Source organism: Rhinopithecus bieti, unplaced genomic scaffold, assembly GCF_001698545.2.
Source record: "Rhinopithecus bieti isolate Rb0 unplaced genomic scaffold, ASM169854v2 scaffold_6481, whole genome shotgun sequence".
In the NCBI taxonomy this organism is placed as follows: domain Eukaryota; kingdom Metazoa; phylum Chordata; class Mammalia; order Primates; family Cercopithecidae; genus Rhinopithecus; species Rhinopithecus bieti.
The window spans coordinates 3,829,179-3,847,094 of NW_016805314.1; the positions used below are offsets into that span (position 1 = coordinate 3,829,179).

Sequence of the window (17,916 nt, forward strand, 5' to 3'; positions counted from 1 at the left end):
TCCTCAAACAATGGGATCTCGTTTTAGGCCTCAGGGTCTGATTCATGGTTTCCTTTTCCTACAGATCCTCTTCACGCTTTGTTTGTTGCTTGCTTTTTTAGTTGTGGATAGATTTTAGTGTTGTATTTCTTCTTGTAAGATCATAAAATAAAGCAAGAAGTAGGGACTAAGAAGCAAAACTCCCAGCTTCTGGTTTTCACTTTGTACTTGTAGCCGTTGACCTCGCTAGCCTCCGATCCCCTGTCTGGGACATGAGTGTAGTCATCCTTCCGTTGACGGCTGCTGGGAAGCCGAATCGGTGTTGAGAAGGTGCTGGGAGACACAGCGTAGAATGTGAACCCCGACAATACCAGGAGAGTGTACAGCTCGTTCAAGTCCCAGCAGCACTGTGTGCTCACCCTGTGGCTCCCTCCTGCTTTGCTGATTATCAAAATGTTGGCTTTGTTCTTTTCTCTACATTAGACATCAGTCCTACAAGCCGGTCGACAGGCCTGTTCAGAAAAAGCACCCCAATGGGTTTGTTTTCTTCTTCAGCAGAATAGTCAACTGACCAACAGGAAGCAGCGCACCTTCACACTTGCTCTGTGTCAAAATCATGCTCTGTGAAATGAAAGGTCCTTCTCTCTCTGCACACTGCTGATTGGCTGGCCCCTCATATGTGAAAATTTGTACTCTGTATAGCTGGTAGGTTTTCCTATGACATCCCTTCCCTGTCCCACCCTTGTCTTCCCAGAAAAAGCATATATTTTCCTTGTGGACAACTGTCCATAAAGGTGGAATGCTAGTAATACTTGAGCCTACTTAACCAGATGACAGTGAAACTTAGAAATTGATCCCGAGGTCCTCTGGCTCTCTACCCTGCATTTGCTTTGCTGAGGCTCTCTAAACAAATGAGGAAAAGGCTGTTGTTCAGAGGTAGTGACTCATATGCAGATGGATGGCCACAGCCACAGTACGCCCCATCCCTGCCATCTCTCTTTGTTGTCCTCTGTCTGGCCCATGCTGCAGTGCCTTGCAGATTTGTTTATATGCATGACTTTGTCATCTGTTGCTGAGAGCTGAGAGGAAAATCTCCTGACTGGTAAGTGCCTGTGCTGTTTATCTCAGGGCAACCCACGTTTCTACACGCTTCAAGGCAGGCTTCAGAACTGGGTTACTTTTTATACAGAAGTGTGTGTTGCCTGAGCCTCTATTAGTGTGGTTCAAACATGAGCACACAGATATGGGAAGGGTTTTGCTGTGTAGGTCTGAGGACTGTGAGATGGAGATGATTCAGGAAGTCTATGACAGAGCTAGGATAGCAAAGTCAGTTTCTTGCTCAGGTCTTCCTATGTAGAAAACTGTGCTAGATACCACTGTGCATGGCAAAGGGCATGAATCTGGAAGTAAAACTGTCTTCCGTTTAAACTCTGAATCCTAATTTTGTCTCCTCTCCAAATCCCACTGATTATTAGCTGTTCAACACCTAGTTGTGGCCTTGAGGATATCAGTAACTTCTCCCTCTCTGTTTATCATTGTGACAGATAAACTGGCACTGATGCATTGTAGGATAGCTTTGCCTTTGGACCATCTTAGTATCACTTAGCATTTGAGAAATAAGTGGCTAGATTATAGAGAAGGAATTCTCAAACTTTCTCTTGCCACATTTCTGGTCAAGCATGCACACAAAACAAAACACCAAAGTATATAGTTAATCTCTTTCATGGAGTCATAGGAAGAAGAACTGTAGGCATCAGAATAAAATAGAGTGTTAGACATGGAGTTTAAGAGCACAGCTTGAAGTGCTGGCTCCATCATTTAGCTGTGAACTATAGGCAAGCCACTTGGCCACATCATCATTTGTAAATTGGAAATGATACCACTTGCTCTGACTGTCTTGAAGAGTGACCCTAAGGAATTAATCTGAATTAATTTTCACTTCCTTCCCTACCTCTGGAACTGTGATGTCTGATGGCCCTGGTTTCAAGAATGAGAACTAATGCCATTGTAGTGAGTCATTTTAAAACTTGATGCCTTTCGGCCGGGCGTGGTGGCTCACGCCTGTAATCCCAGCACTTTGGGAGGCCAAGGCAGGTGGATCATATGAGGTCAGGAGTTTGAGACCAGCCTGGCCAACATGGTGAAACCCCATTTCTACTAAAAACACAAGAAATTAGCCGGACATGGTGGTGCACGTCTGCAGCCCCAGCTATTCGGGAGGCTCAGGCAGGATGATCACTTGAGCCCCGGAGGTGGAGGTTGCAGTGAGCTGAGATTATGCCACTGCATTCCAGTCTGAGCGACAGAATGAGACTCCATCTCAAAACAAAATAAACCTTGATGCCTTTGAAAATAAATACAAAATTATTTTAATATATTTCTAACAAGCAGGCACAACAGAGAATGGTAGCAGACAACCGCTGCTCCTAGAATCACATTAAGAAAGGCATAGAAGAGAGGAAACAGAAGAGAGTGAGGCTGGTCAGTATCAGGGGCCCTCTCCATCATCACCTGTGCACTCTTAGGACTCTTCTCCTCTCTGCACTGGATGTCCGAACAGATACGCCTTCCTTTTTGGGAACCAAGTGCCTCTAAGAAAGCACATATTGGCTCCCACGATGAGTCAAACAGTGGTATTTTTGTTTGTAAAAGTAAAATCTGTCTTTGGGGTGTCGCTTACAGTTTAAAACAAAAGGAAAAGAAAGGAAAAGAAAAGGTTTTCCTCTTGGGCTTTAGCCTTGGCCTGAAACTGAGCTGATATATTGTTATTATCACTTGAGAGCACAACAGCCTGAGGTCTAGTCTTCTCCTTAATATAGCTGGGGATGCCATTCCATGTGGTTTTAGAAATCCTTTGTTATTTCTGCTCACCTGCAGAGACAGGCCTCCTGGGAGTGGACCCCAGAGTCTGTAGCATCAGAACTCATCTCTCCCTGAGCTGGGATTAAATGTCATTGAACAAAATACTTAACAGCCTTTGTCAGCTGTGGATTCAAGCATATTTTGGTACTCAAAAATTTAGAATTTCTGTATTTGGTATAAAGTCAGATGATACGGTTTGGTGGTGTGTCCCACGCAAATCTCATCTCAAAATTGTCATCTGCATGTGTCAAGGAAGGGGCCCTGGTAGAGGTGATTGGATTATGGAGTTGGCTTCCCCCCGTGCTGTTCTCATGATTGTGAGTTCTCATGAGATCTGGTGGTTTAAAAGTGTGTGGCAGTTCCCCCCTTGCTCGCTCCTGGTGTGCATGCATGCTCTGTCTCTCTCTTCCCCTCCCCTGCTGCTTTGTGAAGAAGGTGCCTGCTTCCCCTATGCCTTCCACCATGATTGTAAGTTTCCTGAGGCCTCCTCAGCCATGTGGAACTGTGAGTCAATTAAACCTTTTTTCTTTATAAATTACCCAGTCTCTGGTAGTTCTTTATAGTCTGAAAATGGACTAATACATTAGAAAATACTATTCTTACATTTTTGTATATTTCTCTTGCTCTGTATTCATTTCCATTCCCCTCTGTATTAGTTTACTAGGAATTGCATAACAAAATACCATAAACAGGTGGCTTAAACAGCAGAAATGTATTTTCTGATAGTACTGCAGGCTGGGAAGTCCAAAATCAAGGTGCTGGCAGGGTTGGTTTCTCCTGAGGCCTCTCCTTGGCCAGAAGGTGACTCCCTTCTTGCTGTGTCCTCATATCATCTTTCCCCTGTGCAGGCACATCCCTGGTATCTCAAGTTTGTTGTTGTTGTTTTTTTTTTGAGACAGAATATCACTCTCTTGCCCCGGTTGGAGTGTAGTGGCTTGGTCTCAGCTCACTGCAAGCTCCGCCTCCCGGGTTCACGCCATTCTCCTGCCTCAGCCTCCCAAGTAGCTGGTACTATAGGTGCCCGCCACTGCGCCTGGCTAATTTTTTGTATTTTTAGTAGAAATGGGGTTTCACCCTATTAGCCAGGATGGTCTCAATCTCCTGACATTGTTATCCACCCACCTCGGCCTCCCAAAGTGCTGGGATTACAGGCGGGAACTACCGCGCCCAGCCTGTCTTCAAGTTCTTAGAAGGACACTAGTCATATTGGATTAGGTCCACACCCTTATGACCTTCGTTAACCTTAATTACTGTCTCAAATTGAAAGCCTTTAAATTTGAAATGTGCTGTTCTCTGGGCCTCTGGAAAATCATTGGTCCCTAGATAGCAAGTAGAATAATGATAATAAATGGTCCCCCTTCTAAAATGTTTAACTTATTTATCTTCAGTTATTGGTGAAAGAAGGGTAAGTTTTTTTTTTTTTTTTTTTTTTTGGAGACGGAGTCTTGCTCTGTCGCCCAGGCTGGAGTGCTGTGGCCGCATCTCAGCTCACTGCAAGCTCCGCCTCCCGGGTTTACGCCATTCTCCTGCCTCAGCCTCCCGAGTAGCTGGGACTACAGGCGCCCACCACCTCGCCCGGCTAGTTTTTTGTATTTTTTTTTTTAGTAGAGACGAGGTTTCACCGTGTTAGCCAGGATGGTCTCGATCTCCTGACCTCGTGATCTGCCCGTCTCGGCCTCCCAAAGTGCTGGGATTACAGGCTTGAGCCACCGCGCCCGGCCAAGAAGGGTAAGTTTTTAAATAATATGTTACATTTGAGAAAAATTGAAGTGTGCAAAATCATATTGAAAGTCAGTAAGAGGCCAGGCATGATGGCTCACACCTGTAATCCTAGCACTTTGGGAGGCCAAGGTGGGCAGATTGCTTGAGCTTAGGAGTGCGAGACCAGCCTGGGCAACACAGTGAAACCCCATCTCTACTAAAATACAAAAAATTACCTGGGCGTGGTGGCAGGCGCCTACAGTCCCAGCTACTCGGGAGGCTGAGGCAGGAGAATTGCTTGAACCCGGCAGGCGGAAGTCACAGTGAGCCAAGATCATGCCACTGCACTCCAGCCTTGGTTACAGAGCGAGACTCTTTCTCCAAAAAAAAAAAAAAAAAAAAGTAAGAGTATTAAAAACAGGGCCCCAGATAGTTCATAGCTTTGGCATGTAGAAGAGTTTTGAAGGTGGAATTATAAGCACATCGAGTAGTTACCTGTGTCCTGGATTAAGCCACCTAGTTCTGGATTGAAAACACATTTGCTAGTTCTACCTGAAGCAATTAAATCGTGGGAAAACATAAGCTCAGAACATAAGCTCAGAAAGTTTACCAACTTACAGTGAGAATGAGAGCTCTGTTATCAAAGAAACCCTGAAAGAGTAAAGATACTAAGTCAGTCTGTGTTTGGATTGGTGTAGATTTCTCTCCTGCCATTTGCCATATTGTATTGAAAGTATCTGTGTCTTTTCCCCTACTTAAAATAAGTAACTTTTCCAGAAACTTATTGGGTTCTTAGGTATTATGGTTGGGAATCAGATACAGGGATGAATAAGAATGACTAAAAAAAAAAATAGTGACAAAGCTAACTTATAGTGATCTCAGCAAAATTGTGGACTAGGATGTTCCAGGCTCCTGCTCACCAGCAGAAAAATTAAAAAATCACCCAGTAGCTATCTGAACCAACATTGTAGAAGCTCTAAAATCAGTCAAACAAAGATTATAGCAACCGAGCAAACATCTAACCAAGAAGAGCCATCTTTAAACTAGTAGGAAACACTTGTGGCATTTTTACATACCCTTGCCCTACCCTCTCCCTGACATAGTAGCTGCTTTGGTCTTGAACAGGCAGCAGCTATTCCCAAGCTTTTCTCTCAAACCGGAGGGAACAGAGCAGACCTTATTTGCAAATTAATGTGTATGTCTGTTCCATCCTTTCTGGGGGATACCTGAAGGCCTAATGCAAGGTGCTTGTCTCTGTCTTGTATAACCAGGGAAGCAGGCAGTAAAACCAGTGGGCACTGCTAGTAAAAGCTACAGAGTGACTATAAACCTACAGATGGCTGAAGAGATTCTGGCTGGACGTGTACAGTAGGCCCTGTAAGGCCCAGAGGAGAAGCTGGGTGAGATTCTTAGGAAATTAAGACTCTCAAAAGCATCCACATAAATGAAGGAAAGTAGAAAGCCATGCTCATGTCAGGCAAGACACATGATCAGAAAAGCCCTGAAAAGATACTAAGATTCATCCCAGGCTGGTCTGTGGATTCAGAATAAGCCTAGCTAAGAGATGAAGGAGTACCCCTGCACAGAGCCGGTCTACAAAACTCAGAGAGGCAGCTATAACATGCTCTCTTTTTTGGCGTCGGCGGGGTGGGGATTTTGTTTTAGCGTTTGTTCATTTCAGCTTTTGGCACTTAAGACAGTCTTGATTATACTCTTATAATAGCTGAACACAAGGTTAAGGAACCTTAGTAACCACACTTGAAAAGGAATAGTCTTTGCAAAAGAAAGTTCTGAGTTTCAAATGAACTCCTACAGCCTTAAACAATAATTTTTTAAAAAAACACAGCAAATCTTGGGGGAGGGGGACAATCTGATTTCCAGAGTTACCGTATTATAATAATTGAATGCCAGATTTTCAACAACAGCATCAACAACAACAAAAAATAACAAAGCATACAAAGAAACAGGAAAACAAGACTCATTTAAAGGAACTAAATGGATTGACAGAAACTGTCCCAGAGGCAGCACGGATATTGGACTTATTAGCCAAAGCTATTTGTTTAAAATATGCACAAACACTGAAGGGGAGAACATGGACAAAGAACTAAAGGCAATCAGGCAAACAGTCCCTGAACAAAAGGACACTATCAATAAAGACATAGAAATTACAGAAATGAAACAAACAGATTTTGGAGCTGAAAATACAATGACTGAAATGAAAAATTTACTAGAGGGGTTCGACAGCAGATTGATGCAGATAGAAGAAAGAACTAACAAAGTAGAAGTTAGGGCGATTATCAAGTTTGAGAAGCAAAAAGAAAAAGAATGAAGAAAAGTGAACATAGTCTAAGTGACTCATGGGACTACCAAGTGGACCATCATATGCATTGTGGGAGTTTTAGAAGGAGGAGAAATATGGGGCAGAAAGATTATTTTAAGAAATGATGAAGAATAAACGCCCCAAATTTGATGAAGGGCATAGATCCACAAATCCGAGAATCTCACTAGACTTTGAGTGGAACCAACCAAAGAGACTCACACTGAGACGCATGATCAAACTTGACAAAGAGAAATTCTTAAAAGCACCCAGAGAGAGGTGACTCAGCAGATACAGTTAATCTGCAAGAAGACTATAAGCTGAGTTCTTACCAGAAACCTTGGAGGCCAGAAGGAAGTGGGGTGATATATTTAAAGTGCTGCAAGAAAACAATTGTAAACCACGAATTCTATATCCAGCAAAACCATCCTTCAGCTATGAAGCAGAAATTAAGACATTGCCAGATAAATGAAAGCCGAGGGAGTTCATTACCACCAGACCTCTACAGGAAATGTGAAAGGGAGACCCGCAGGTTGAAATGAAAAAATACTTAGACAATAACTTGAAGGTGTATGAAGATATTGAGATCTCCGATAAAGGTAATTACATGAGTTAATACTTATAATTTTGGTTTATAATTGTGATTTTTGAAGAAATTATAACACAAATCCAGGTCAGTTAGGCCCTGATTAAATCCCAGTAGGTTAGACTCTGGTAAGACAATTTTTCTTTTGGGCAGGACTTGTTAAGGACAGAATGCTTTAGAGGTATTTCAAATGGCTAACATTTCCCCTCCCTATGCCAGGAGCATGAGGGAATTTTTCTCCTGTCTTCAGTGAGAGAACCAGGTAGGGCCTCTGGAGATAAAACTCACAAGAATGTCTGGGGGGCCTGCTAAGACTGGGCCCCATGGAGTTTTTAACTCTCAGACTTGTTGGCGCTGAGACTCCAACGATTCGTCAATTATAGTTTAGGTTTTCCTACTCTAGTACTGGTGGTTCCTGCAGAGGCTTCTCCGGAGTTTCTGCTCTGCAGGTTGGGATTCTCTATCTGCCTGTCTGTCTCTCCAATCTGGAGACAGTGTTTTGGCCTATGACCTCAATTCTTGGACAAATCTAAGAAGAGTTGTGGATTTTCAGGCTGTTCAGCTTTTTGCTTGTTGTCAAGATGGATGAGGGCTTCCAAGCTGTTTGCATGCTAGACTGAGAACCAGAATTCTGTGTGTTGGTTTTGTATCCTGCAGCCTTGGTGAACTCATTTATTTATTCTGATATTTTTAGTGTTAGAATATGTAGGGTTTTCTATGTCTAAGATCATGCCAGCTACAAACAGGCATAATTTTCCTACTTCCTTTCCAACTTTGATTCCTTTTTTGTCTTTTTCTTGACAAATTGCTCTTGCTAGAAATTCCAATGTCATGCTGAATAGAAGCGGTGAAAGTGGGCATCGTCTTGTTCCTGATTGTAGGGGAAAAACTTTGAGTCCTTCATCACTGAATATGCTGTCAGCTGTAGGTTTTTCATATATGACCTTTATCATGTATAGAAAGTTTACTGAGTGTTTTTATCTTGAAAGGTTGTTGCATTAGGTCAGATGCTTTTTCTGCATTCGTTGGGATGATCATGTGGTTTTTTCCCCTTTACTTTATTAATATGTTGTAATACTGTAATTGGTTTTTATGTGTTTCAGGAAGAAATCCCACTTGTTAGGTACTTAACTCTAGCTGCCTCTAGTCATCTTTCCACCCAAGGGGAGTGGTGAACGTCACAGCCCAGGGCATAGTCTTACTGAAAGACTGAGACCTAATCATAGGTCTATAGAAGGCTCCCCCCACACACACCTTACCCACCGTAACATGAAAGGCTTGTTTACTACAGTTTATTTTCCTGGGTAATCATGTCTGGCTTTCAACAAAAAGTACAATGCATACTAAAAAGCAAAAACAGTTTGAGGAAATGGAGCAAGCATCAGAACTCTGATATGAAAGAGATGTTGGAATTATCAGACTGGGCATTTAAAACAACTCTGGTTAATATGCTAAGGGTTCTAATGGAAAAAGTAGATAACATAAGTAGATAACATGCAAGAACAGATGGACAGTGCAAGCAGAGAGATGGAAATTTTCAGAAAGAATCAAAAGGAAACACTAGAGATCAAAAAACTGTAGCAGAAATGAAAAATGTTTTTGATGGACTCAGCCTCTCAGCTTGAGGATATGCCAACAGAAACATCCAAAACTGAAAGCACAGAGAGAAAGATGACCTAAAAAATGGAACAGAATATACAAGAAACGTGGGGCAACCACAGAAGATGTAACATACTTGTAAATGATAATACCAGAAACAGAAGATAAGAACAAAAATTTTTGAAGCAATTATGACTGAGAATTTCCCCAAATTAATGCCAGACACTAAACCATAGATCCATGAAGCTCAGAAAACACCAAACAGGATAAATGCCAAAAAAAAAAAAAAAAAATCTAGGCATATAATGATCACTGCAGAAAATCAAAGATAGATAAAACATAAGAGGACAGAGGGGAAAAGTACCTTAGCTATAGAGGAGGAAGAATAAGAATTACATCATACAGTGTTTGGACTGTATAGTAATTCTGTGTTTAACTTTTCAAGGAACTGCCTAACTTTTCATGGTGGCTGCACCATTTTACTTTCCCATCAGCAGTGTACAGGGTTTGGGTCTCTCCACGTCCTCACCAACACTTACTATTTCCCCCCTTCGAAAGAAATCATAACCATCCTCATGGGTGTGAAGTGGTATCTCATTGTGGTTTAGATTTAATTTCCTTAAAGGCTAGTGATGTTGAGCAGCTCTTCATGGTGTATCTTATTTGGCGGCATGTCTGTTCGAATTCTTTGCCCATTTTAAAATGTGTTCATTTGTGTTTTTTTGTGAGCTGTAGGAGTTCTTTATATATTCTGGATGTTAATCCCTTATCATATATATGTCTGCTTCGTAAATGCTCTCTCCCATTCTGTCTATTGTCTGCACTTCCTTGGTAGTGTCCTTTGGCGTTGAAAGGTTTTTGATGAAGTCCAGTTTACCTATTTTGTTCTTTTGTTGTCCACGCTGTTGGCGCCATAGCAAATCATTGCCTAACTCAGTGTCATGAAGATGTTTCTCTGTGTTCTTCCAAAATTTTATAGTTTTAGCTCTTAAATTTAGGTGTTTTATATGTTTTTTTTTTTTTTTTTTGAGACGGAGTCTCGCTCTGTCGCCCAGGCTGGAGTGCAGTGGCCAGATCTCAGCTCACGGCAAGCTCCGCCTCCCGGGTTCCCGCCATTCTCCTGCCTCAGCCTCCCGAGTAGCTGGGACTACAGGCGCCGCCACCTCGCCCGGCTGGTTTTTTGTATTTTTTAGTAGAGACGGGGTTTCACCATGTTAGCCAGGATGGTCTCGATCTCCTGACCTCGTGATCCGCCTGTCTCCCAAAGTGCTGGGACCACAGGCTTGAGCCACCGCGCCCGGCCGTTTTATATGTTCTAAGCTAATTTCTGTATTTGACTTAATATAAGGGTCTGACTTCATCGTTTTGCGTGTGGATACCCAGTTTTCCCAGCACCATTGTTGGATAGGTTGTCCTTTCTTCATTAAATGATTTTGGCATCTTTGTGGAAAATCATTTGATCATATATGCAAGGATTTATTTCTGGGCTATTCTTTTCCTTTGATCTGCATGTCTGTCTTTATGCTGTGGGGGGACCCCACACTGTTTTAATCACTCTAGCTTTGTAGTAAGTTTTGCAATCAAACATTGAAATATAATAAAGATGAATAAATATGTTTTTTTTTTAAATCCTAAAATGTTAGCTCCATGAGAGCACAGATTTTTATCTATCCTTTTTTTTTTTTTTTTTTTTTGAAATGGAGTCTCATTCTGTCGCCCAGGCTGGAGTGCAGTGGCCTGATCTCAGCTCACTGTAACCCCCACCTCCTGGGTTCAAGTGATTCTCCTGTCTCAACCTACTGAGTAGCCGGGATTACAGGCATGTGCCACCATGCCTGGCTAATAGATTTTTATATATCTTATTCATGTATTAGCCCTAATATCTAGACAGGTATCTAGTACATAATAAGAGATAAATAAAAACTGTTGAACGGCCAGGCGTAGTGGCTCACCCCTGTAATCTCAGCACTTTGGGAGGCCGAGGCGGATAGATCACCTGAGGTCAGGAGTTCAAGACCAGTCTGGCCAACGTGGTGAAACCCTGTCTCTACTAAAAATGCAAGAATTAGCCAGGTGTAGTGGCAGGCACCTGTAATCCCAGCTACTTGGGAGGCTGAGACAGGAGAATTGCTTGAACCTGGGAGGCGGAGGTTGCATTGAGCCGAGATCGCACCATTGCACTCCAGCCTGGGTGACAAGAGTGAAACTCTGTCTCAAAAAACAAAACAAAAACTGCTGAATGAATGGAATTTCCCAGAGAGCTTAGAGTATGATGGACAGGCCAAAATAGACAGGAAATTGAATAGGAATAACAGCATTTGACAAATTGGCAGTTTTCCTTTTTCCTCCTTCCAAAAAACCCTTTGCTCAGTCTTAAATAATGTAACTTCAGTATGAGTATTCCTGTAGCACTGGATTCAATGTGTGCACAATTAAACTTCAGCAGCCACCGCTGCAAGCGGGCTCCCAGAACCCATCTCCTTAGTAGTTCTGTCAGAATCTTATCCCCAGGCATCGGGCAGGATTCTGGATGAGTTACTTACGATGTCTTCATGGGTTAGATTTGTGCCTTCCAATCCTCACACTACCATTCTTTTATACAGTTCCTACTACATTTTAAAGTGGCACCTTGGTCTATTGGGGATGGGCAAGAAAGGAGTTCTAGAGTATTAGTAAAGTTAAGGATTATTTGGAAATAGAAGGATAATTCTGAGGAAGGACTCTCAGCGTGGGACCTTATTTGATGTAGTGCCCAGCTATTGCAGATAGTCATTTAAGCTAGAACTTTACGTGATTTGTAGTGATCTTCTGCTCTGGAGTCTTCCTGGGACATACTGCCTTCTAGGATTGGTATAAAAAGCTACCTGTATTTAAGTCTCATGTGTAGTTCAGAAAAATAAAATACAAAGCTGCTTGTGAAACTTATCTAGGATAGTTGAGCAAGAGAGTGGTCAGGCCAAGGCTTCATTAAGAAATATAAAGCAGGCCAGGCACGGTGGCTCATGCCTGTAATCCCAGCACTTTGGGAGGCCAAGGCGGGCAGATCATGAGCTCAGGAGATCGAGACCATCCTGGCTAACACAGTGAAACCCCGTCTCTACTAAAAATACAAAAAATTAGCTGGGCATGGTGGCAGGCGCCTGTAGTCCCAGCTACTCAGGAGGCTGAGACAGGAGAATGGCGTGAACCCGGGAGGTGGAGCTTGCAGTGAGCCGAGATGGCGCCACTGCACTCCAGCCTGGGCAACAGAGCGAGACTCCGTCTCAAAAAAAAAAAAAAAAGTATAAAACATTCATTTCTTTGCCGTAATGCTGAGGGATAAAAGAAGTGACGATTGCCATTATTTAGCTTCTTTGAGGTTGTAAGAAACAAATTGGTTTAGTTTACCTTCCAAGTTTATTATAAAGATACATATCTCAGTTGGCCTTCATGAAAATTAAACATCATTTACCTTTTATGTCCTCTAGTTCACCTGTTGTTATCAACTCTAGTATTTCCAGCATTTTGACCAATCAGCCTGTATCTCCTTATAGTGTACTTCTATTTCTCTAGACTAAGCTCTCCCATTTTCTTACTTCTCTTGGCTTCATACTTCTTAAGAGAAAAGATGTGATTGAGGTGTCCAGTTATTATCCAGGTGAGCAGTGCTCTCGTGACTCACCTTTCAGTCCCCTGATGGTCTTTGGGCCAGAGCTGATCTCTGGTCATAGTCCCTTGTAGCCAGTGTCGGTGTCTCATCTAAGTTACGGTGATCATACTGAAGAAATGTTTATGGTCACTTTCCTTAGAAGAAACTTGTGTGGCCTTGGTAGAGACGCAGAGCCTCATATATCATTCTTTAGTGATGCATCACTGGGAGCTTTCATTTTGAAGAAGTAGAAAGGGCTGCACGTGCACGGGATGTATTTCTGGCTTCCAGAGGGAGTAGCCGTGGTTATCCAAACAAAATAAAATTATCTGCACTTGTTCTTTGTTCTATAACCTTTTGTAGAAGTGTTTTAGGAACCAATAGCAATTCAGGTATATTATACTTCTGTTTTCCATCCCTCTTTATTGGATCATTCTTTAGGGCTTTTGCTAGAATTAGTGAAATCTGACTATTGAGAAAGAAAAGATCCATGTAGCTGGGCCGTTAAAGAAGATAAAGGAAAAGAATGGGCTGCGTGAGGCTGCCCAATAGGCAAGGAGTTAAAGCAGCTTGGAGCAGAGTTGCGCTGTCCATTTTCTTTAGCGGTTATCATAAGCCGGGACCCAGAGGCCTTCCTAGGGGTGTTCTGTATGATGTCCTTCTTCGGGAATGGCATATTTTATTAGGGGCGTGACAGCTGAAGAATAATATTTTGTAGGTGGTCTATGTACCTACTTGATCTTCTCTCCAAGATTAGTTGAGAAATTTTGAGACTGTGGTAAACAGGTTTCTGATTACCCGTAAGGAATCAGATGCTAGTTTGGAAAGGGATTGCCATGCAAGTAGCTATCTTGCTTTCATCACTGATATGAACTTAGCTTCATGAAAATTACCGTGTATATTATTATTTTTCTGATTTCAACAAAGATCGGTGAAAACTTCGTGGACTGGAACCACCGGGTTGCTCATACAGCAAGGTGGACTCCTAGCTGGTTGATAACCATACCCAGAGAGTGTTGATGCCGCCCTGAAGGGGAGAGTCCCAGCCCAAGAGTCTGGACTGTATCATGTGCCACTGCGGGTGCCTGTGCAGCACTGGAAGCCTGGGAAGCGGGGAGGATGGAGGGAGGAAGGGCAGAGGCCAGGCAGGTCTGGGTGAGAGCGTCAAAGGGTCAGTAGGACATGCTTGGACAAAAGGCTTTAAAGCTCTGAGGGCTTTGTTCCGGGACTACAAAGGAGAAGGAATTCTTAGAACTCTTCTCTTTCCCTTGGTTCCTTCCAGTGAGGGTCAGATTTGAGAGAGAAAGCAGTTAACTTGGCTTACCTGAGAGACTTTATTGTGGAATATTTTTCCATCCTCTGTGGTTAGTAGCCATAGCCTACAGAGACAGGAAAACCTGACCTCGGTGCAAGGTTTCTCTGCTGTTTGAGATACATTGTCTCTGACTTTACGTTTCTTTCTCCTTCAGGCTGCCTGATAGGGGCTGTAAATCTCAAATCCAGCAATCGAACCCCAGTGGTACAGGAATTTGAAAGTAAGTACAAAGGAAATGCCTCGGATAATGGGCACCATCTACTGGACATTTGGTGTCTTGCAGCCAACTCAGGACACATCCGTCTCTGTTGGAGGTGGGCTGCTCTGCGGGGCACAGGCCCCTGAAGCATGGTATCAGCAGGCCGGCAGGGAGCCCTGTGCGGTTTTCCATCAGCTGGCATCGCACTCCTGCCTGGCTTTGTGATCACACAACGAAGAAATTTCTTTCTTTCTTTCTTTCTTTCTTTTTTTTTTTTTTGAGATGGAGTCTCGCTCTTGTTGCCCAGGCTGGAGTGCAGTGGCGCAATCTCAGCTCATTGCAGCCTCTGCCTCCCGGGTTGAAGCGATTCTCCTGCCTCAGCCTCCTGAGTAGCTGGGATTACAAGTACCAGCCACCACCCTCAGCTGATTTTTGTGTGGGGTTTTGCCATGTTTGGCCTGGCTGGTCTCAAACTCCTGACCTCAGGTGATCTGCCCTCCTCGGCCTCCCAAGTACTAAGATTACAGGTGTGAGCCACCGCGCCTGGCCAAGAAATTTCTTATATACAAGCAGGGTGTTTAAGGGAGGGGGTACACTATGTAGTAAAATCCTTGCCAATTATCTTTATTTTCTGGCAAAAACTCATCCTTTCTCAAAGACTCTTGGAGTATGGAATTGGCTAGGTTTTTAATCTGCATGAAAGGCCTCTTGAATTAGAGATAGCTTGCAGGGTCTGGGTGCAGCTGAACCTAAAAGCACTCCACATTCACTGAGAGTTCTTTTTTTTCTTTGCTTGTTAGGTGTGGAACTGTCTTGCATCATTACAGATTCGCAGACAAGTGACCCCAGGATCGAATGGAAGAAAATTCAAGATGACCAAACCACATACGTGTTTTTTGACAACAAAATTCAGGGTATGATCCTGTAGTCGTCCTGCCTGTTGACCTTTACTCTGCCCATAGACCTGGGTGTGCACTCTTGGCCAGAAACTTACCTCAGACTGGTAACCTGCATCTGTAGCTAGGGCTGAGTTTTTTATTTTTTATTTATTTACTTTTTAAGATTTATAATTATGGAAAATTTCAAACACATGCAAAAGTAATGCAAGTGGCATATCAAGCCTCCCTGTACCTGTCACCCAGCATCTGCAAGTGCAGTTCATTAGCTAGGATCTTAATCTGCTCACAGCCCCATCTCTTTGGGGAATCAAAGTGAGCATTTCCTAGGCCATCTTCTCATGATTCTCATGTGTGTGATGTAAGTGAGTGAACGACAAAGGACCGTATGTTTCAGCAAGGGCACGGCACAAATTGACTGAGCCACCCACTGTGTTTCAGGCTTGGTGCTGGGGTTGCCGATGGGGACAAAGCACGGGGTACCCTGAAGTGACATCCTCCCAGGTGGGAGGCTGGTGGTCAGGGAAGGCTCCCCAAAGTGGCCTCTCTGGGTGCGGTGTGAAGGGTGGCTGGTTAGCAGGCAAGATGGTGTGGAGAGAGGTGGTCAGGAGAGAATGCTGTGTATGAAGATGCAGAAGCAACAGACAGACTGACTGATGGGAAAGACTGCAAGTTCCCCACTCTTGCCGGTACATGGACAGGGAGAGAGGGAGGAGAGGGGTTGGAGAGGTCACCTGGCCAGGCAGACTGCACTGACTGCCAGGTGAGCATGGGCAGTATCTGAGGGGAAATGCCATGGCTGCATCTACGTTTCAGAAGACGGAAGTGGCTGCTGTAGAGAAGAGATTGGAGGCAGCACCACTCAGAGCAGAGGCCCAAGTCAGAGGCCGTCTGCTGAGTCCAGGAGAGGGCTGGCGGGGGGCCCAAGCTGGGGTGCAGGCAGGGAAAGAGACTCGAGGGGGGCCTGCTGGGGCTTCGCTGTGCCAAGCGGCACAGAGGGAGGCAGGCAGGTGGCTGGAGAGGAGGATGACACCTTTTTTCTGACAGGAGGGCGGGAGCCGCAGGAGGTACACATGCAGGCTTGTGCATCGGTCGGAGCCTGTGGAGTTCTCAGAGAAGTTGAGAGTTGAGAGGGGTTTGTGGAAATTGCTCCAACACAGTCTTGCTTTGGGTTCTCAGTGTTGTCAGGAGCCTGAGTCTCCTCAGAAGAGTTTTGCCTCCCACTCACATGAAGTCCCTCCTTTGCCTCTTATTTTTGGAGTGATGGAAATGTTCTTCTCAGAACACAGATCTGTTTTCTTTGGCTACTCAGGCTGACCCTGCTAAACCCTGAGCATGTAGTTTAGAGCATCAGAGGAACCAGGTGAGAAATTGTTTAAAGAACTTTCTGTTTCTGGGGATTAAACGTTTTGGTCTTAGCTACAGGGACGGGGAGGCCGAGGGAGACTTTCCCGTACCGAATGCAGGGACTAGGGGAGGATGCAGCTCTGCTTGGCCTCTTGCCTCCCTCAGTGCGGGCCTGCACCAAAAGCACCCTGGTGGGGTTTATCTACTCTTTTCTCACATGGCAGCAGTTCGAATCCTCCGCTAATGGGTGACTGTATAACAAAGTTTCTTATTAGAAAATGTTCATACCGATGTCTGTGCTGCGTCGGAAGCATCTTTAGTGGCTGTTTGTCGTGTATTGTGGCAAGAGCCCTTCGTGTCCTTGTCAGCGGTTGTCAGGGCCAGTGGTAAGTAGCTGCTACTCTTTTGCGTCATGTTTTCCTAACTCCTTCCCCTATTTGTTGTTTTCCAGGTACTTCCTGCTTCTTTGAAAAGTGCTGTTATGTCTTATGTTTAAAATCTTTTTTTCTTGAGCTATAATTCATACTGCATAGGTCTCATCCTTTTAAAGTATACAATTCAGGGGTTTTTAGTATATTCACATAGTTGTGCAACCATCACCACTATCAAATTCCAGAACATTTTCATCATCCCACAAAGAAACCCCATACCCAGCAGCAGTCAGTCCTCCTCCCGCATCCCTGGCAGCTCTGATTCCACTTTGTGTGTCTGTGGATTTGCCTATTCTGGACACTTCATAGAAACTCTAGTCTTCCGTGGCTGACTTCTTTCACTCAGCATCATGTTTTCAAGGTTCACCTGTGTTGGAGCGTGTGCCAGTACTTCATTTCTTTTCATGGCTGAATAATGTTCCATTGTAGACATACAACATTATTTTATCCATTCTATTGATGGATAAAAAAAATGGGTTGTTTCCACTTGTTGGCTATTATCAGTAATGCTGCTATCAATATTTGTTTACAGGTTTTTGTGTGAACCTAAGTTTTCATTTCTCTGGGATAAACAACCAAGAGTACAATTGCTGGGTCTTACAGTAGTTGCATGTTTAGTTTTTTAAAAAACTGACAGTGTTTTTCAAAGCTGCTTTATGATTTTACATTCCTACCAGCAGTGTATTTTCCCACATCCTCACCAACACTTGTTACTGTCTGACTGTTTAAGTTCTAACCATCTTAGTGGATCTGAAGTGGCGTCTTGTGGATTTGATTTGCATTTTCTGGTAACTAATGATGTTGAGGGTCTTATTTGTGTATTTTCTTTGGAGAAAGGTCTGTTCAAATTTATGTCCATTTAAAAAGATTTTTTTTTCTAGAAACAGGATCTCACTGCATTGCACAGGCTGGACATGAATTCCCAGGCTCAAATAATCCTCCCACCTCAGCCTTCTGAGTAGCTGAGACTACATGTGTGCACCGCTGCACCCACCTTTATGTCCAGTTTTTAAATTAAGTTGTCTGCTTATTACTGAAGTGTCAATTCTTTCTTTA

At 43.6% G+C, this 17,916-nt stretch overlaps 1 protein-coding gene across 1 annotated transcript in view; it reads left to right on the top strand.

The window, feature by feature from the left end:
- The window catches only part of JAM3 (junctional adhesion molecule 3), a 73,344-nt gene that overhangs the window by 47,371 nt on the left and 8,057 nt on the right, over positions 1 to 17,916 (top strand). Inside the window, exons 2-3 of the mRNA XM_017872169.1 lie at positions 14,142 to 14,207; positions 14,987 to 15,100. Coding sequence (XP_017727658.1) covers positions 14,142 to 14,207; positions 14,987 to 15,100 — 180 coding nt within the window. The remainder of the gene's footprint in view (positions 1 to 14,141; positions 14,208 to 14,986; positions 15,101 to 17,916) is intronic.